Raw genomic sequence first — 19,593 nt, forward strand, 5'->3', positions numbered from 1 at the left:
TATGGAAAATCAAAGGTAGCAACCAGAGTTTAAAGCAGGCCCGTAACCAGCCACAGAGGTTTGGGGGTGGCCATGAATACATTAGGGAGGATCAAGTCATTAAAAAATTCTGTTACACCTAGCTAATTGTTTTTTTTTTTTGTATTAATAGCATTTTGTGTTAAGGTCTAGGGGGGGGGCACGAAAAGTTTAGCGGGGCCAGGCCCCCCTAGCCCCCCTCCTCTAGTTGCGAGCCCGGTTTAGAGCTGAAAGGTACTCACCAGGTTATGCTTATGTTGATGGTGTAAATCTGAAGAGGAGTGATATGAGAACAATAGAAAGAAATGCAGAGATTTTTATTTAAAGTCTGTAGGGCGTGTGTTTAGAAATAAATACAAAGAAAATTAAATATATAGAAGTTTGCCCTGATCATAACTGTTAATATTGCAAATTATGGATATGTTCAGCCACCTAGCCAAGGGGAGGGTGTCCAGGGGGTCCGGACTCCCCCCCCCCCTTCTAGACCAGAAATGAAAAGAATTAAGGAAGGATTAAACAAAATGAAATGAGAAAAAGAAGGATCAACGTTAAAAATAAAAAACTACAGGAAGGTTTTGGTTACTCTTTCTTATGAGGAGACTTGTATTATTTGCAATACATGGTAGCGAGGTGAGCGAGTCAGGGAATTTGAAATTTCAAGAAAAGTTACTGAATTCTCAGAATTTCTGCTACTAGTCAGGAAGATTTTAAGCTTCCGAAAGCATAGTGCCGTTGTGTAACAGCGTGGACATTTTTTATCATAATTTTTCGTCATCGCATCCTTGCAGTGTCAAACATTTTAATTCAAGGACAATTTTCTACTGCTCCTTTAATCTGTCATTTGGAACCGACAGTAGTTGGCGGGATAATAAAAACAAAAATTTGTGTTGAAAGTTCTGTAAGCATTTGATTCAACAGAGAAAGGAACGCAGATATTATAAAATAGTTTACAAGACATTACTGAGTATGTAGTTTTTATAATAGTGAATATGTACTTTTTATAATAGTTGAGGTCATGGAAATGAAAGGAAAATTGTTATATTTGAATACACAAAGGAAGGATATAAATATTGTATAATCTTTTTCAATAGGTTTTTTTATTATTTTATTCGAGATTTCTTCATAGTTTATTAAAATACTAACCAGCATATCCTCACAAACCAATATATGTTGATAGTAAAATAGTTTAGATTGATCGAGCTCCTGGGTCTTCAGAATTTCATGTCACCCCCCGTCTCCCGTTACGAAATCCTGGGTAAACGAACCAATGTTCCAGTAAAATTGTTTAGAATGATTGAGTCCCTGGTTTGATGACCATAGTATTTCATGTCACGGACCCCCTCCCTTTCAAGAAATCCTGACTATGTGCCTGATATTTAAAATATCAAACAGTACTTTTGATAAAGTGAATAGTTTCAAATATCTAAGATCAACATTAACAGACCAAACTCATACCCACGAAATTAAATGTTACTGAAGCAGGCTATTTGTGTTATTATTCAGTTTTTTTCGCGCTTCTGTCGAAGAATTTGAGGCTTAAAATATATAAAACAATAATTAAACCTGTTTTACTGTACGTTTACGAAAGATGGTCGTTTATTTTATGGCAAGAACGCAAATTGAAAGTGTTTGAAAATAAAATCCTAAGGCAAATATTCAAAAACAAGAGGAACAGGGATATGGGAATGAGGCATAATTTATACCACTTAGGTAACATTGTTAGGGTCGTTAAGTCAGATTGTCAGGTCAGGTAGCCAGAATGGAAGAAAATAGGATCGCTTTGAAAATTTTAACTGGAAATTTTAATCGGAAAACGACCATGAGGAAGACCTTGGCTCAGATGAGAGAAGAATATCAAGATGGATCTCACAGAAATAGGAATACAAAGTTGAAACTAGATCCAGTTGTGTAGTAGCAGAAGTCAATGGAAAGTTTCGTGTGAATGCGACATTGATCCTCCAGGTTTTGTAGGCCATTAAGTGAGTTAGTTATTATGAAATACCCAACAGTTGTTAATAATACTTATATAATATTCTGCGTTCGTAGTCGGGGTCTTTGAAACCTAAATATAGAATGACTCATTTATTTGAGAGGTTGCCTTCTATTTTCCACGGGTGGTTTCCAAGTAGGAAAGTAAAGGTTTCGTATTAAGAATTCAGCGTTCGTAGCGTTGGTTTTCCGTTTCTAGAATTGGTAGCTGTAGTTCCACTCACGTCCTCCCTCTAAGTGTTTGAGTGCTGACAGCTTTAATGGGAGAAATCAGACCACTGATTGAGTTGCTTTTGCTGTAGAAACCTCCTCACTAGAGACCTCACTAGCTGTCGCAGGAGAATGTTTCCGACTTTCTCTCAACGGCACTTCCGTTCAATTTTTTAACATTAAGAGGGAGAACAGAAAGATATACGGCTGATTTTCAGATGAAGTTTCTGGTAACAGAACAACTATCAACACTACTCATCAAAATAACTGTGTTAGTAAAGAAACCCAAGTTCGTCGCTGCAGAAATAAAAACCCCGTCTGTTATCCGGTTTACAATTCGAGAAAATTAAAACAATACTATAGGAATTAATTTGTATTATGTAGTTCTGCTTGTCCGTTATATGTAGTGCTTTATTTAAAGAACAAGGAGAAGAATAAAGAGAATTAGCTGAGTCCAGAGGAAAACGAATAAGAGGGTCTTAGAAATTGTGGGGGAGAAAAGAGAACAATTATTAGATAAGAGAAACTGCTTGGGACGTTGGCTATAAAGGAAGTGTATCATCATGGACGTGCCTGTCACTATGTTAGGAGGAAAGAGAGGGAGAGGGCGAAGAAGGCTACAATTAATGGACGATATGAAAACAAAAAAATCGTACGTGAAGATATGAAGAGGTTGGCAGGAGACCGTTGAGCATAGAAGCTTCTCTGTTGCGGTAATTGACCTGCCTATAATGGCAGAATACCTACCATGATTATGATTTTAACTCTTACATATTTTCGTTAGTTTTAAAAGGGTGGACAAAATTTTGCTTTCGAGGACTTCTTGTAGACAAGACTAGTCCGTAGCTTTTGAATCGTTCTGGATTTTTGTTTGTTGAAGGCTAAAGAGCGTCTCATTTAGTCACTTTTAGTTTGCTTGGATTGTTGAAATACTTTACATACTACCAATAACTGATCTTTTGATCTAGTTGTCTAAGGTTTATATATGAATCACTGAGTTGAAGAGGGAAGAATTTGCATCATCCCTGTATTAGAGAAACTCCGGAGATTTTTCCTTTTTTCCATTCATCTAAAACGTTATCCTCTTGGTATGCTGTATAGAAATTGTGTAATGTTTTTCGGGGGAGGTGTGTCCAAAATTGGTTGCATTTTATCTTTTGCAGGTAGAATGCCTTGCTGAGAGATATCATAACCTAACTAAGTAATAGATTCCACAAAGAAAATACTTTTGTCTTTATTAACTTGTATGTTGTAATTTTTGAACTTCTGCAAAACTTGGACAGTTCTTTGATAGCATTCTTCCAGAGTATTTCCCCAAATAAGTACATCGTCCAGATAACAAATTATCTAAATAAATCTCTTGTTACTGTATCCATGAATTGTTGAAATAATTGAGCTGAGCAATTAAGACCGAAAGGTAATCGATGTTGCAAATATAAACCCCAAGGAGTATTTACCACTAAGTATTTTTGAGAATTTTCCTGCACTTCGAGCTGTAAGTAGGCCTGTTTTAGATCTAATAACACAAAATAATTGGCTGAAGTTAGCTTATTGAGTACATCTTCTATTTTTGGTAAAGGATAACTTACTTTTTCAGTAACTAAATTAAGGGTCCTTTTGAAGTCTAAACACAATCTTATAGTACCATTTTTCTTTTTGACTATTACCATAGGGGTAGCCCAATTGCTTCTGTAATTTTCTTTAAAACTCCTGCTTTGCATAATTTATCCAATTCGTCTTTTACTTGGCTTTGTAATTCATACGGTATATCGTACGCTTTTCTAAATATAGGCGTAGCACCTTGTTTAACAGGAATATTTACTTTAAAATCCTTAAATGGTACATCAATAGATCCTTTGAAAACATCTTCAAATTGCTTCAATAATTGATCTTTCAATACATTTACAGATCGACTATTTTTCCCTCAATCTTTCTTAGATCATCTGTAGTACCAAACATATTTATCAATTGACTCCTCCACTGTGGTTCTAACTCATCTAACCAACTTCTGCCTAAGCTCGGATGGAATGGATCTTGTTTTACTATCATTAAGGACAAACAATCCTTGTAGTTCTTGTGTTCTACGGTAACCTTACATTTTCCCACGGTGTTAATAGGTGATCCGTCTGCATTATTCAAACGACCTTGAAAAGTTTCCATCGAAGTGTCTTTCAACAAAGGTGATTTATAACCTATAGCAGAACAGCTGTTCCTGTATCAAGTAAAAATTTGATAATTTGTCCATTACATTTCAAATAAACATAAACAGGATCCCTGAACATGGCTCTGCTAGCGTTCACTACACATCCTACCGACTGCGCCAATATGTTATACTTCGGCAATGCTAAAAATTCATAGCCTAAATATCGTTTAAAAGGTAACGTTTCAATTTTAACTATATATTTAACAATTAATCATTATTACAGGTTACATCGTTAACATAAATTTCATTCCATGATCCGATTACGTATCACAAATCATAATTCAGAAACTTCTAACAAGTCAAGCTTTCTTCTTTTTTTATCAACGGCATGTGTATTAATTTACAACAGAATCTGTCCCGATCCTGCCCCTAACACATAGTAGCCACAGAAATAAGTATTAAAGGATATCTCCGTTGATCATAGGAGCCGCGGAAGATGGTTTTACAGGACTACACCCCCTAACTCATAGTAGCCACAGAAATATGTATTAAAGGATATCTCCGTTGATTATAGCAGCCTCGGAAGATGGTTTTAGAGGACTACACCCCGTACCTCATAGTATCCCCAAAAATAGGTATTAAAGGATATCTTCGTTGAACATAGCAGCCACGGAAGATGGTTTTACAGGACTACACCCCGTACCTCATAGTAGTCCTAGAAATAGGTCTTAAAGGATATCTCCGTTGATTATAGCAGCCGCAGAAGATGGTTTTACAGGACTACGCCCCGTACTTCATAGTAGCCCCAGAAATAGATATTAAAGGATATCTCCGTTGATCATAGCAGCCTCGGAAGATGGTTTTATAGAACTACACCCCGTACCTCATAGCAGCCACAAAAATATGTATTAAAGGAAGTCTCAATAGCCCATGGAGGCATCGGGAGAAGGTTTCGGTAGGTAAGCTATCAGCACTCGTCTGATAACTTCTTGTTTCCGTTGTTCTGTTTTATAGGTATCTTCTTGGAGAGAGGACACTTAATGGGGCAATTGGCTTTCTTCGTAGTTCTCCGAATCCTGCAAGTGTAGTCTCCTTCTGTCGTTTGCCACTTGTACAAGAACGTGTTTGTAGTGAAAACATGTGGCTTGCAGTACGTGTGGGTATATGAATCCTTACAGTATTTTATTTCTCGAGACATTAAGTCAGTTGTGTATATCCACTTGTTTCGTGAAAATGACTTTACATATCGAGTTTCATCTTCCTAATATGAGTGCTGGTGACTTACTCTATTTCTAATACAAAAAATGTTAAGAAACTTCTTTCCCGTTAGACCCCTCTTCTACCCGCTTAGGATACACGTAGAAAAATTCTAAATATCCTACGTTCTCTTTCACACTTCCGTCCTTTGAAACAGTTACTTAGAAGTATATCCAGTGGCGAATCTGGCCCGAGGTCGGTTATGGCTAGATCTCTCCAGGTTTTTTGAATTACAAAAATAATGTAAGCTATACTTTTAAAAGTTTATAGTAAACTCACGATATACCTATCATAATAACTGACGATATACGTGCCTCCCTCTCCCAGTTTTTTACCTTCTAGATTCGCTACTGAGTGTGACAAACTAGCGACGTAGATTTGTTTACCGGATAAACAAATAAACAAACAAACAAACACTAATTTCATTATACAGGATTACAAGTAAATCAAAAAACGAGAATAAATATTGGAATTTTGTTTTTATTCTTCCAAGACATCAACAAAAACAATTTTATAAATTTACTTCTTTTCTCATTTCCAACGACAGAATTTTGATGACTAAGTTCCCGTAATGAGTTGACGACAAAGAAAAGAAAATGGGGGAAATATATGAGGAAAAATAAAGAGAAAAGAGGGTTTCTCGGTTTCTTGTCCTCAGAAATGTTTGAAGAATCTTTCTCTGTCGTCTTTGAATGAAGTTTTGTGTGTGTAAATGTATGTATGTGTGTGACAATAGTCTTCTCCTCTCGTCCCTCAATAACCATTTGTCCGCCTTTCACTGTAGCATTAACCCACGAGCTTCCACGAAATGGCGGCAGGGGTCACCACTTCGAGTGTAATTTCCGCCTTAAGAATTCCCTTTATTATCCCATTTTTTTTTTGTAGCAATGGGGGAAAAAATGCGATAAAGAGAGCAAGATTGTGAATTACAAAAAATATTTTTTTATTTTTTAAAAAAAGAAAGAAAGAAAGAAAGAAAGAAGAGAGAAATGTGTTGAAGTGCAGAGCAAAAGGATATAAACGCTAAATGAACACTCGTTGAGAAGAAGAATCATAATTTGAAAATCTCTCTCTCTCTCTCTCTCTCTGTTCTAAAGCCCATTCTATAGCGAAAAGAAGTCCAAGGCTATTATTAAGAGGAAATGGTTGGACTTTTAAGCCATAAAAGATCCCCCTACTTTCCCACAAGAGGGTACTTCATTTAAGAAATAAACTATATCTTCTGATTTTTCATGGATATTCTTACGGTTTTTCTTTTATCTACTCATGTTTTGGTGATAGAGGCTTTTCTCTTTTATACTTTCTTTTAAAATTTTATTTTTACCTTAGTTGTGTATATTGTATGCTAATAATATGTTCCTCATTTGAATTACAGGCAATAAATGTGAGATATATATACACTACACATGGCCTTCACTAACAATGGTGCTGATAAGATAGGAACAAGAATCCTCCTGGGCCATTTATTCAAAATTTTTAAATTATTCTAAATTGTAGCTTCAGACAAGAATTTTAGGAATGATCAAAAGATTGTGATTTTGGCCAATAATTAGTTTTTGGATCAGGGGCCACAAAATTTTTGAACGGCCCCTAAATCGAGTTTTCGTATTTTCTACGGAATAAGCATATCATAGTGAGTTAAGTGATAGTTTGGCTTTGGCTACACTGTATGTAGTTCCCCAGATAATGAGATACAGGAAAATTTTTGCTTGAAATATATTGAATATTTTGATCAAAAAAGAGGAGAAAAAGGAAAAAGAAAGAAGGAAATGTAGAAGTTTCAGTATTTCGATAGATCCCATTTTAGTGATCCTACTCATAAGTTAAAGGATTTTGATTCATAGTTGTTCCTTTCTGAATGTCACCAAGTTTTCCTAACTCTATATGTTCACTGTCTACCATTGTCTCGACATTTGTAGAGGTACCGCGCACATGTCGAGATGCTCCCGTCTCTCATCCCAGATCCAGTGATACGTATTAAGACACCATTTTAATTTGATGCTAGCCTCTTACCCTGCAGAACTTCATCCCTTTTAATTGAAACAGAAACCGTTACCCAGTAGAAACAAAATATACTTTCCGGAGCAAAGAACGGAATTAGGGAATGACTTTTCATCTTTTTACCGTTCAGAAAAAAAGTAAAATCTTCAATCTCCACAAAAACATTCAGAAGACTCGTTACTCGTCATGCTGTACTCCCGTGGGCTATGCATACTAGTCTATCATTCCTAAGATATTTGTCGGAGTTCTGGTAGTATCTGGAAGATCCTGTCTAGACGGCTCTGGTAGTATGCAGGAAGGTCGTGTCTAGACGACTATGGTAGTATGTTGGAAGTTCTCGTTTAGACGACTCTGATAGCATGCCACCGATCAACTTATTTTAATCGATCGCATATATGTATAATGGGTTTTCTCCGTAAAGAAAGCAAAACCATTTGATTCTTTTAACCTCAATGCTTCGCTACCACTCTATGACGACAACCATAGCAACAAGTGTTGTCATCCTACTGAGAAGTATTGGAAAATCTAAGACTACCAAGTAACACCAAGTCGCATAACTTGAGAACATTTTGTAGCGGTCCATCTAAATTCCGAAGAGAGCATAATATGATCGTAAGAGTTTATTTGATTATTATAAAATAAACAAGAACGATCGTTTGGGTAGTCAGAGTCCTCGGAGACGCAGATACAAAGATCTGAATGTTTTTTTACCCAGGGAGAGCCCGGGTAGAAAGTCAATTTAGAATGGAAAGACGCTTTGCTTGAGAAGCTTCAAAACTCCCTTGACCTTCTCACTTCTTCCCTTTTATCTTCGACGCTAGTTATTTTTGAAGGTTCCTGTTTCATTTCTCACACTAGACAATAGATCTCTTCACCTATTTGCTCGTTCGTAAGTTCTACCTCCAGAAATATCACCTCATTTCCCCAACATCCCTTGTATATTAATCAGGCATAGAGCTAGTATTCCCATAACTGCACACTATAATAGAGACTCCTGGTTGAGAGCGACAGCATTGTACAGGGACAGCCATAATTATGTATATGATCTTTGATTGTAGTATTTGTAATTCTGGACAAAACATTTCGTTATGGCAACACTGTGTAGCCTCAGAGTGGGGATAACGATCACTGGACTTTGAACCGTTATATGTGGACTTTGAGCCAGACAGGATGGTGGGACAGTTGTCTCTGGAACAGCATATGCGTTGTGTACGTTTGTATTCTGCAAGAAACAATTACGCACAGGTGAAACGGAGTTCAATGCCCAATTTGCCACCACCTAGGCCTATCTTTTTCTTATGGGTTATTTTAAATGACAAATTATATCAACATCGCATACGCAATTTGGCCGAACTACGATAAGCTATCACAGAAGAGTTCCACAGGATACCAGTACTGGTCGGTCAAGTTGCTAGTGACAATTTTGCTCTTCGTCTCCAGGCATGTATCGATTTGAATGGTTGCTCTTCGTCTCCAGGCATGTATCGATTTGGATGGTTGCTCTTCGTCTCCAGGCATGTATCGATTTGGATGGTTGCTCTTCGTCTCCAGGCATGTATCGATTTGGATGGTGCATTGATATACCATGCCATGGGATATAGAGATTAAAATTCTTGTAAGGAATGATATGAGGATAATATGTTTATATTAAAGTTATGTTGCTAGTTTTTTTACTACAGTCTTTGAAACATTATACACATAATTATGGTCTATCTTGTATGTCTGACGATAACAACTCCACAACATCTACTAAATACATTTGTCCTCGCAAAACATTCCGCTCTTCAGCTGTAGAGAAAAATAATGTATGTTTGCAGTCACTTATTAGAAGAATATGTTCACCATACAAGTCATAATTGGAAGCTGGATGTAATAAGGATACACAGTATTTTTCTATACTAAACCACAATTTCATAGCTCTGTAAATAACATTAATTTCCCACACTGAATAACTTTTATAGAAATAGCCCTTCTTCACAAATGTGACAAGATCTGAGCAATAGCTAGTATTTGAATAGTCGAGTGTAACGTTCCTACCCTTTGCCTATACAAGCATGTAATCTTAATCTTCCGTTCCAAACGTATTCCATTTAACCTTTTAAAGAAGTAAACCTGTGATCTTGGGTAACAAACAGAAGCATGCGAGGGGCAGTCAGAAATTTCCGGAACTTCGATGTAACTATTTATTACCCCACTATAGCGGAACATATTCACTTCATCACTTTAAAAGTAGGCAACTTGAGAACACATACACTTGTTTCATAGCTCCTGCCATTGCTGGAAACAATGCTGAAAGTCCTGTTTTGGTATGTTCCGAAGTCCAGCCGTCACGTTGGCTCGGATGTCTTGTGTGGTGGTGAAACTGTTACCTTTGAGGATTCTTTTGATCTTGGGCAAGAGCCAGAAATCCTTTGGTGCTAAGTCCGTGAGTGGGGAGGCTAGTAGAGGAGGGAAATGTTCATTTGTACCGTCCTGTCACCGTAGAAGACATTCAAACCAACGCGACGGCTAAACTGCGAAACATACCAAAATAGGACATTTAGCGTTGTTTCCAGCAATGGCAGAAGCTGTGAGACAAGTGTATGTGTTCTCAAGTTGCCTACTTTTAAGTTGAGTAAGTGAATGTATACTTATTTTGTGGTAATAAATAGTTAGAACGAAATTCCAGGAAATTTTTGATTCCTTCTTGTATATACTGTATGTAGTTAATTGAATTATAAAATATGTCATTTGGAGAAACATTAGTTGGTTTTGATATTTAATATGTTCCTGAACGATAAACGCATTTCAGTAGAAACATTTAACCCCTTACCGCATGCCGTGCCATATATGGCACATACCCTTTTTTCCAATTTAACATTTTTTGTGATTTATCAAAGGCATCAAATGACTGTTTTGTCTGCTGTGTGAGATATTGACGTGTATGAATAAGATATTTTGGTGTCACCTAGCATGTTTTTTGTGAGTTGTAAGTGTGTCATATATGGCACTTACTTATTTCTCGACGGAATTAAGTGAAAAATCTATAATTCAAGTTTTAATTCATTTTTCAAGTTCCCACATGAGAATTTCCAATACTGATTATTTTTTTTCGCTAAAAGAAAAAAATCATGCAGAAAGGGGTTAAATTTTGTTTAAATTCTAGTGTGAATTAAGTTCAACTAAATGTAACATTTTCGAATTTTTATCCAGAACATAGATGTTGCTATTTTTATTTCTTTTCTTCAGATAAACTGAGTTGAACACGTTTCCGTATCACTCTGAACGTTAATGTGTTCGGAAATCATGTAATTTCTTGCAGAAACTTGGAGAAAGAATGCCATTTCAACAACATAAAGAATCAATATTTGAAACCCAGTCTCGAAGTTATTTTTCTATTGGTTTCTGTCCCGGAAGGATTTCTCATCTTTAAAACATTGGTCGTAAAACTAGGAAAGGTTCCCTCCTGAGGACTGGCTTCTACCTGTGTTTCTCTTCTGAAATACTGCTCCCGCTTCAGTTAAACCTTTGTTTCTGGTGACTCAGACAGGTCGTCTCTGAAAGAATGCTTTTCTCCAAACACCATCTTATTTTTGTTTACCGTACTTGAGCTGCACTTCTATATAGAGGTATAACAGATCTTACAGGTCCAAATCTGTTTCTGGTAGTACTAGTGACTGTTGATAGGAAGTGTCCTTGATATGATCCTAAGTCATGTGTGCTTCTGAACTAGATAACATCATATCTGTAGGTTTAACTAGAACATTTCCAATTTCCTTTGCTATCCATATTTAGCCAATGAAACGTTTACTATCAATATAATACTGGTGTGAGTTGAAAGGTTGTTACTGCCTATTATAAAGAAAATTATCTTTCTTACCTTTATCACTCGCTGTTTCATCTGTCCCTGAACCCGTAGAGATATCGCTTCCACCTGGCACAGGTGTTATGTCTGCCGCGCCATATTTTCTGAGAGGCTTCCGCGGAGGAGATGGGATTTCGTGTAAACGAGTTGTCTGCAAAACAAATTTAAAAAGCAGAATATAACAATCAAGAATTTCTTTAAATTTTAATTTCAATAAGAGAAATGTATTTCAATAGTTAAATGCATTCTACATCATACACTAGCTACTAACTTATATTACATGGATTGCTTACTGTCTGCCTTTTTGGCATTATTAGAAGTCAAAGTGCTTTCTATTGCATTGATATTAATTGCCATACATAAGTGAATATCTGTGTGATTATGCCATAATTACTCAAATTTTTTGTAAGTGTTATCCTTAGCCCTAAATGTCAATGCGCTCCTTCAGTCTAGTTTCTAAATTTCCACTTTTCCACAGATCGTGACCTCGTGGAAAAAAAAAAACTGTTTCCCTATCCTTGCTCTAATAACTACGTTCCGATAAATGTGTTAGAACTGGCCTTGTGATACGAAGTAAACTCAGAAAATATAATAGAAAACTTAGGTTTAAAACCATTCTAGAAGTATTAAAAAAATATGAAAGTCTCAAGCTTTCCACATTTCTTATTTTCAAAGCGAAAAGAGTCCAAAATATATTTTAATTGCGCTATTGTATGTTACGACGTATGGATCACAGTGTTTGTTGGTTTCTTTAAGAAAATTTCCCTCGACTGACAAAACAATTTCCCTTTTCTTATAATTTTTTTTTCCTAATTTGTTGAGTATCTAATACCTGTGACAGAAGTTGTGATTTACCTATATTATAGGAAATGCCAACCACATTTGCTTTGTTCATTGGCTTTTTGCTTCTATTTGTTTTCTTTTTACTTTTTCCTTCAGTTTTTTTTTTTTTACAAAAAAATTACACAAATACACCAAGTCAACAATGAGTGAAAATTATGCTACTTTGAGGACGCACTAATGCCATTGTATTATTTCTGAAGAACAAAGAAAAATTCCAGATTTATATTGATCAATCAGTCAGTCAGAGAATCTCCTCTAATTTTCACATTTTATAAAAAAATTTTTTTTTTCTTTTTGATAAATTTGTCTACGAAATTTCCCTAGATTGGGGAAATTTCCCTCAAACTACAGATGAATCCCAATGTCAGTTCGTATTAGTAAATGATATTGAAACTTCAATATTCACTGTTTAACGTGTGTTATAACTGTTGAAGCTGGTATGGCAATGAAACACTTTTAAACTGACAATATCGAATAATACTTACGAACGAGAACCTGTATTTTAGTTCTAAGTACAGTCCTTACCGAATCTCTAATTCTTTGAAAAAACTGTTTTCTTATTCTCGTGTGGTATTCAAAATAAGACAAGATCCATAATTAAATAGAAACCTTTAATTTCAGAAATATTAACATGTTTAAACAGCATAATAAGGAGATATTCTCATATCTTTTTAGCTTTGTGTACCATGCAGGATACCAAACAGAGGCGGATTTGGAAGGTAAAACTTGGGGGCCAGCCGGAACCCAGACTATGATAGGTATATGATGAGTTTACTATACACTTTCAAAAATACATAATAGCTTAAATTATTTTTGTCATTCAAAAAACTGGGAAGCGTAGGCCCCCGACCCCGGGGTAGATCCGCCACTGATACCCAAGCCCTCTCATGATGTTGAAATTAGAGTACTCCAACAGAAACGTTTTATTGTAATATGCAGGTGGTAAAAACGAAAAGGAAATAGTCGAAACACTCAATTGCGGGATTGTCTGATGGAAAACAATGCAAAGTCTATGTTGAGATTGCCTTTACACTATAAATCGACAACTAATAGATGCAAGACGGATGGAGGAAGAAATTCCGTCGCAATGCTGCAGACCTGGCTCCACCGAGTCAGTTGTAAAATAGCTGCCAGATATCTTCGCCAGGTAAGCTATACTCGATATCTGAGAGGTAGAAACCACTTCTCACCATTGTTAACACTCCAAAATGGATATTGAGTTTCCTCGTGGCTATATTGTTAGTATACGCGTCTTTAATGCAAGAGGCTTGGATTCTACTCTCAGTGGGAACTCATGTGGTTCTGATTCCACGCTACGCTGTAGATTTACGTGTCGTATAGTCTCGGTATTGAAATAAATCCTAGAATCTAATTCAACCAATCTAAATTCGGCTACAGTGGGCAATGAAGGTGCTTGGTTCCTTATTTGAGTTTTTACCATCATTTTGGCTTGATTTTGTAAGATGAACTGCCCTTTGTTAAATTTTCATATAGAGTCACATATACGTGTACATTTGGGAAAGGTACCCATAGAATCAGCTTTAGAATACCACAAACACCATCAAGCGTAGTGGGCTTCATTATTGTAAGCAATGCTATTTGATGCACTGAGAAGAATCCGTTATCCGAATAACGGTATATTGTACATATATACAGATCCTTGTATACGGAGAATACGTTATCCATATGCAACATACTTTTCGCGCTTAGATGTTACATCATGCAGTTGCAGGATGTATGACATCTAACAGTCTTCCTTATATTGATAAACGTAGATACGTATATCACACAGAGGCGGACTGGCAATCATAGGGCTCACCCTGCTAAACTGAACTGAGGGTCCACTGTATAAAAATGTAACTTTGTGGTCTCAATGCAACACAAAGAATGCGTTTGGAGGTAAATTTGCGATAGATTTCGAAACGCAAGATTTTCTTAACATAAGTAAGTCATAATATCATATCTTCATGTCGCAGAAAGATTAGATATAGTCTGTCGTCTAATGTAGTCCGCCCATTCCTCCTGGCCCCAACTTCTCTTTTCATATGAATACCTACTTTGCACATCACAAATAATGTTTACATTTTACTACACTTTTATTTTAAATTAACTTTAAATAACTAAACGGAAGTTAACATTTACACGATATACACACTGATTTGACTGACAGCATAAGTGTTCAACACTTTTAGAAGATACACCAACGCTTACTGAGCCCAGTTCCGGCAGCTAGTGCTCTCAAACGGGCCAGGTCAGGCTTCATCGGGTCAAGGCTCGAGTCGAACCTCCTTGGGTCACAGGTCGGGTCAGAGTTGCTCTAGCTACGGGTCGGCTCGGGTCAACTTTCTTATGCGTCGTTTCGACTAAAACCTATTCGGGTCATGAGTCGGGTCGGGTCTTCGTTCAACTCGACCCGAGAAGAATTTAGACGAAATGGCACATAAGAAAGTTGACCCGAGCCAACCCGTGGCTAGAGCAGCCCTGACCCTAGCGTAGGTGACCTGAGCCGACCCGTGTCTCAAGCAGGCTTGACTCGACCCCTGACCCATGAAAGCCTGAACTGATCCTTTGAAAACACTACGCGGCAGCAAACAGTTCAGTTAATTTCGTGTTCGCCTGTTAAAGTTGTGTAATTTGAAGTAAAAATAGCCATAAAAGATAAGCTACAATTGACTGAAATCATTCAAAGACGTGGTGTATACATTATAATTTAAAAACACCTTAGACAGAAAAACAAATAAATATCTGGCAACTGTCCTGCAGTACTCGAATGAGTCACATCACACTCATTTGTTTCTTGGGGCTTCACAGGTTCAAATAGCCTACGTTGTTTTGGGTCAGATGCAGGTTTTTGTAAATCACATCTTCGTTTGTGTTCTCGCTTTTTAGCACCACTTTTATATTTTTTCTTTACAGTAATCTTACAATCACTCCTACCATCCATGCTGACAGAACCACATCTGTCTTCCACGACAAACGACACGTAACTGGTGTTCCAATAATTGAATTGCTGCTATCGGATTTGCTCTTCGATGTAATATACAAATAAAATACAAGCCGAGGGCAGCAATTTCATAGTAATTGTTTGAGGTTTGTATAAAACAATCGTTGATAGTGGCGACTAATTTATTTTCGCTTTACCGCACTGTAAAAAGAAAACAACGAAGCCTGATCCGATTTCTTTCTTCGAAGCCTGGTCTGAGGACAATGCAGTTCAGAAGCGTTCCAGCTCCACCTCCACTTTCCACAATAAAAATATCTACGAAACTATTGTTTCTTTAAAACATTGCTACTCGCCGGCTTGTAAAAGGACCGGAGTAGGCAATGGTATCCAAATCCAATAACAGCCTGAAATCTACTGTGTTTCTTATATTGAAAAAGCTAGTAGTTAACGTGCTCGTTTTTAACAGCTGCTGTATCACAACCCCCGCAATGTTTTAGGGCCTGATTGTCTCATAAACGGAACCTTTTCAAGTCGATAAACGTGAAGAAGAATAAGATCTGTTCATGAAAGTTTAACTTTACGTCTTTTTTTTTATGCAAAACACAAGTTTGCGGGAGATACCCTGCCATATTTTTGATGCTGGTAGGTTTAATTGAGCACATCTTTTTAAAATTGGTGGAGGGGGCCCACCTGCATTTGCAGGGTAGCAGGGTGGGCCAGTCCGCCCCTGATGTCACATACGTCCATCTGTACGTGAGATCCTGTCGGCTGTATAACAGCTCTTTCTTTCGTATGGAAAGTACGTTTATTCGGAACACTTATGCGGGAAGCACGTATAAAATATACGTTTTCAGTTTGCTGCAGAATATGTCTATTACATAGGGTTGTGCATTAAGTCCAAGAGTGAATATTCCATAGAGCAAAAGGATTTGGTGACTCCATACTCAAGCAGCTTAAGGCTTTGGCTCCTTGCATCTACTTATTTTTGCATATTTTTTCAGTATCCGCAGAAATGATGGTCATATGTTATTAACTTATGAATATACATCTTTTATGAATTCAAATTGAACAGACGCATGCAAACAAGGAACCTGAAAGATTTTTCGTTCCCTCTCACAGCTTTACAATATTAAGCTCTCTACTAGACCACTTCCTCTCCGATTTCGTTTTCTTCCACCATAGATGAATCCTTGGCAGATTATTATCTCCTTTATGACGTAACAATGGAAAATATATGTCAACATAATGTACGACATATTAGGGAGCTATATTAACAAAGAGGAATATGTAAGTACTTATATTGAGACCTAAGAAATTTTATGTTACACCTGGTTTAGTTCTTATAAACTCTAACTCAGAAGAAAATGCTAATTTTTGTGTATTTCAAAATGCTAATTACAACTTTTCCGTGCATTGGCCCATTATTCAAATTAATTTTTCTCATATATTTTTTTTATTTCGGCATATTTGGAGGCCTCTAATAATTCCTTATGCCCAGTGGCGTATTTATGGAGGTGGCTTCCAGGCTTAAGCCCCCCCCCCCCGAAATCTTACTTAGTATAGTAAAGTAAATGAAATATCTTGCAGAATTTTCACATTTCCAGGCAAAGCCCCCCCCCTTCCGAAAGTTAGCAAAGCCCCTCCCGAAACAAAATCGTAAATACACCACTGCTGATGCCTATGTCCGGTCTCGAAAGTTTTGCAATAGATGACTCTGAATGTTCTAATCTGTTTGTTTAAGTTCGTATTTACTCAACATATCATCTATATTCATGCAATTTCATAAATATAACTATTATTTGTAAAATCTATATTTTCCAGAATGCAATTGCGGAAACATTTATCCGGCTGCTGTTGGTGTAATTGTAGATAAGCCTTATCAAACTCTAGAAGACTGTAGATCTCAAAACAAAACTTATGTCGTCTAAAGTAGATGTGAAAATTTCTTTCTTACACGAATGTTGATTCTATCTGTCTTCCTGCAGTAAAAGAGATATTTGATAAACAAAAGAGAATGCTGAAAGAAACTAAAAAAATACAGAAAAATTCTCCACCTCCTCGACCTAGTAGCTAGAGCGCTCAGTTGCACGTAGTTTCAGGTTTGATTCCCTGAACCACACATAACAATGGTTCAGATTCCACCACAAACTGTAGGACAACATTCCGTATAGCCTTTGTTCTCAAGGACAAGCTAAACTTCAACAAACACACCAAGAAACATCACCAACACTGGTGCAAATCCAAGGAGGATGAGGGGGATATGTCCCCCAATCTTGGAACTGAGGGGACTGATCCCTAATAATCCAATTTGAAATGTAGTTTTTGGGGAGAAATGTGATGATTTGTGTCCGACTGCCACAGAGAAAAGTGAGATTAAATTGATGTCCCTTGGCTTGTTTCATTTTTTAAAAAAGAGAATCGTATTGTTTAATATTTCAAACTGAACTACGTGTCCTGGTCCATCTATGTCACATCAATCTGTATTAATTCCGCACCCGCTACTTGGACACAAATTGCGATAAGTTGCAGAGGAAGATATATCCGTCCCATCATGTTCCGAAAATTACATAGACGTACTGTAAACCTCATGTTCATGAAAAATCTCAATATTTTTCGAGAACTTGTGCTTATCATTGTCCAATACTGGAGGGTGCTTTCCCTTTTCCCTTTCCTTGTGAAATATACGAGGTGTGACACACACACACACACACACACACAAACGAGACTGGCCCAATAAATCATTGTATTTACAGAATTAGTTCTCGTGGCATTATCACCTTGAAGTAGTCCTCTTCAGCATTCACTCACTTCTGCATTCGGTGCTGCCATTGCTGGTAACAGTTCTGGAATGAGTTTTTTGGAAGGCCCTTCAGGAGATTCTCCGATTTTGCCTGAACCTCTTAAACTGAGATAAAATGGGTTCTCTTTAAGCAAGATTTAACTTTGAGAAATACAAAAAAAAAAAAAGTCGCATGAAGCCAAATCAGATGAATAAGGAGGATGCCCCATCACAGTAATGCTTTTGCTGGTCAGAAGCTGCTTGACAGATAGGGCCATGTAAGCAGCTGCATTGTCTTGGTGCAACAGCCATCCATCACGCCACAACTGTCGCCTTTTTTCTAATTTTTTCACGAAGTCTTTTTAGTACTTCGATGTAGTAAGTAGTGTTGATAACAGTCGGACCACTGGAAACCCACTCAATCATTACAATTGCCTTAATTTCGAAGGCAATTTTAATTTCGAATTAACATTGGATTGAATATTGATTTTGACATGCGTGCACTGTCCCTTCCCCCTGAAAACCGCTTATGCCATTAAACCATACGTACACGAGACGAAGTTTCATCTCCATAAGCCTTGGTTAACATTTGAAATGTTTCCGTCTCTGATTTCTTAAGTTTCACAAGAAACTTGATGTTGATTCTCTGTTCGGCTTTTACATTAGACATTTTTCCGGCGGAATACAGTTGCACGTGTTCACTCAATGACACAGTACTCCCAACTGGCCTGATCGGTTAAGTCGAAACTGGTCGCATGGATAGAGGAGGTGTGTTGCATGACGTCAGCAAAACAGCTGTTGCCAGCTCCACTCTGTTTTCAAGCTACACATTTAGTCTCGTTTTTTTTTTTTTTTTTTTTTTTTTTTTGTGTGTGTGTGTCACACCTCGTATACCAGTAAAAAGACATACTTATATGTACAACTACTTCATCTACATCGCCTAATATATAATATACAACAGCTTTACCTCAGAAATCAGATTTACCTAATATGAGTCTCACTCTCCCCCCGCCAGAATAAGCTTCAAATCTGCCCGCCTCCCAATGTTCAAGACAACTCTGCTCCCCTGATCCTCCACACCATTGTTTTGCAACTTTATAAATATCTTGAATATCGCTTAAAGAAAAAAAATATGGGAATGGTCTTACCCGTCCTCCCAATACTGAAAACAGATTTGTGCCGCTGATCACCAATATGATATTGTTTGACTTGACATAATCTCATATGGTGTGGAGTTGAACCTGGGATCATTCATACACGAGGTAAAGGATTCCACGCCTTATCCCCAGTACCCGTCATTCACGATTTCGTTTTGCATTTTTACGTAATACTGGAAATATCAACGAAGGAACAGAAACCATTACCTGAACATTTAGATCTTAGCTATCATTGATCCTGCTGGCTCTCTCACCAAATCCTTCACGCTAGCCATGAGGCAAAAGTGAGCACACCTCGCCTCGATGATGACTGATGACAGACCTTTATTAAGGGGCCAAAGCACTGCGAAACTAAAATATCGCTAATTTTACCATAATTATGTGATATCTTCAAATAGATTAAAGGTA

General features: G+C 37.1%; 1 protein-coding gene across 1 annotated transcript in view; it reads right to left on the reverse strand.

Annotated features, from left to right (window-relative positions):
• The window catches only part of LOC145669900 (uncharacterized), a gene marked incomplete in the record, with an annotated part of 529,127 nt that overhangs the window by 111,751 nt on the left and 397,783 nt on the right, over window positions 1–19,593 (reverse strand). The window contains 1 exon segment of the mRNA XM_081738249.1: window positions 11,478–11,613. Within this exon segment, the coding sequence (XP_081594375.1) occupies window positions 11,478–11,613 (136 nt within the window).

The sequence above is a fragment of the Thermobia domestica genome, chromosome 2, assembly GCF_964235325.1.
Source record: "Thermobia domestica chromosome 2, izTheDome1.hap1.1, whole genome shotgun sequence".
Taxonomy (NCBI): domain Eukaryota; kingdom Metazoa; phylum Arthropoda; class Insecta; order Zygentoma; family Lepismatidae; genus Thermobia; species Thermobia domestica.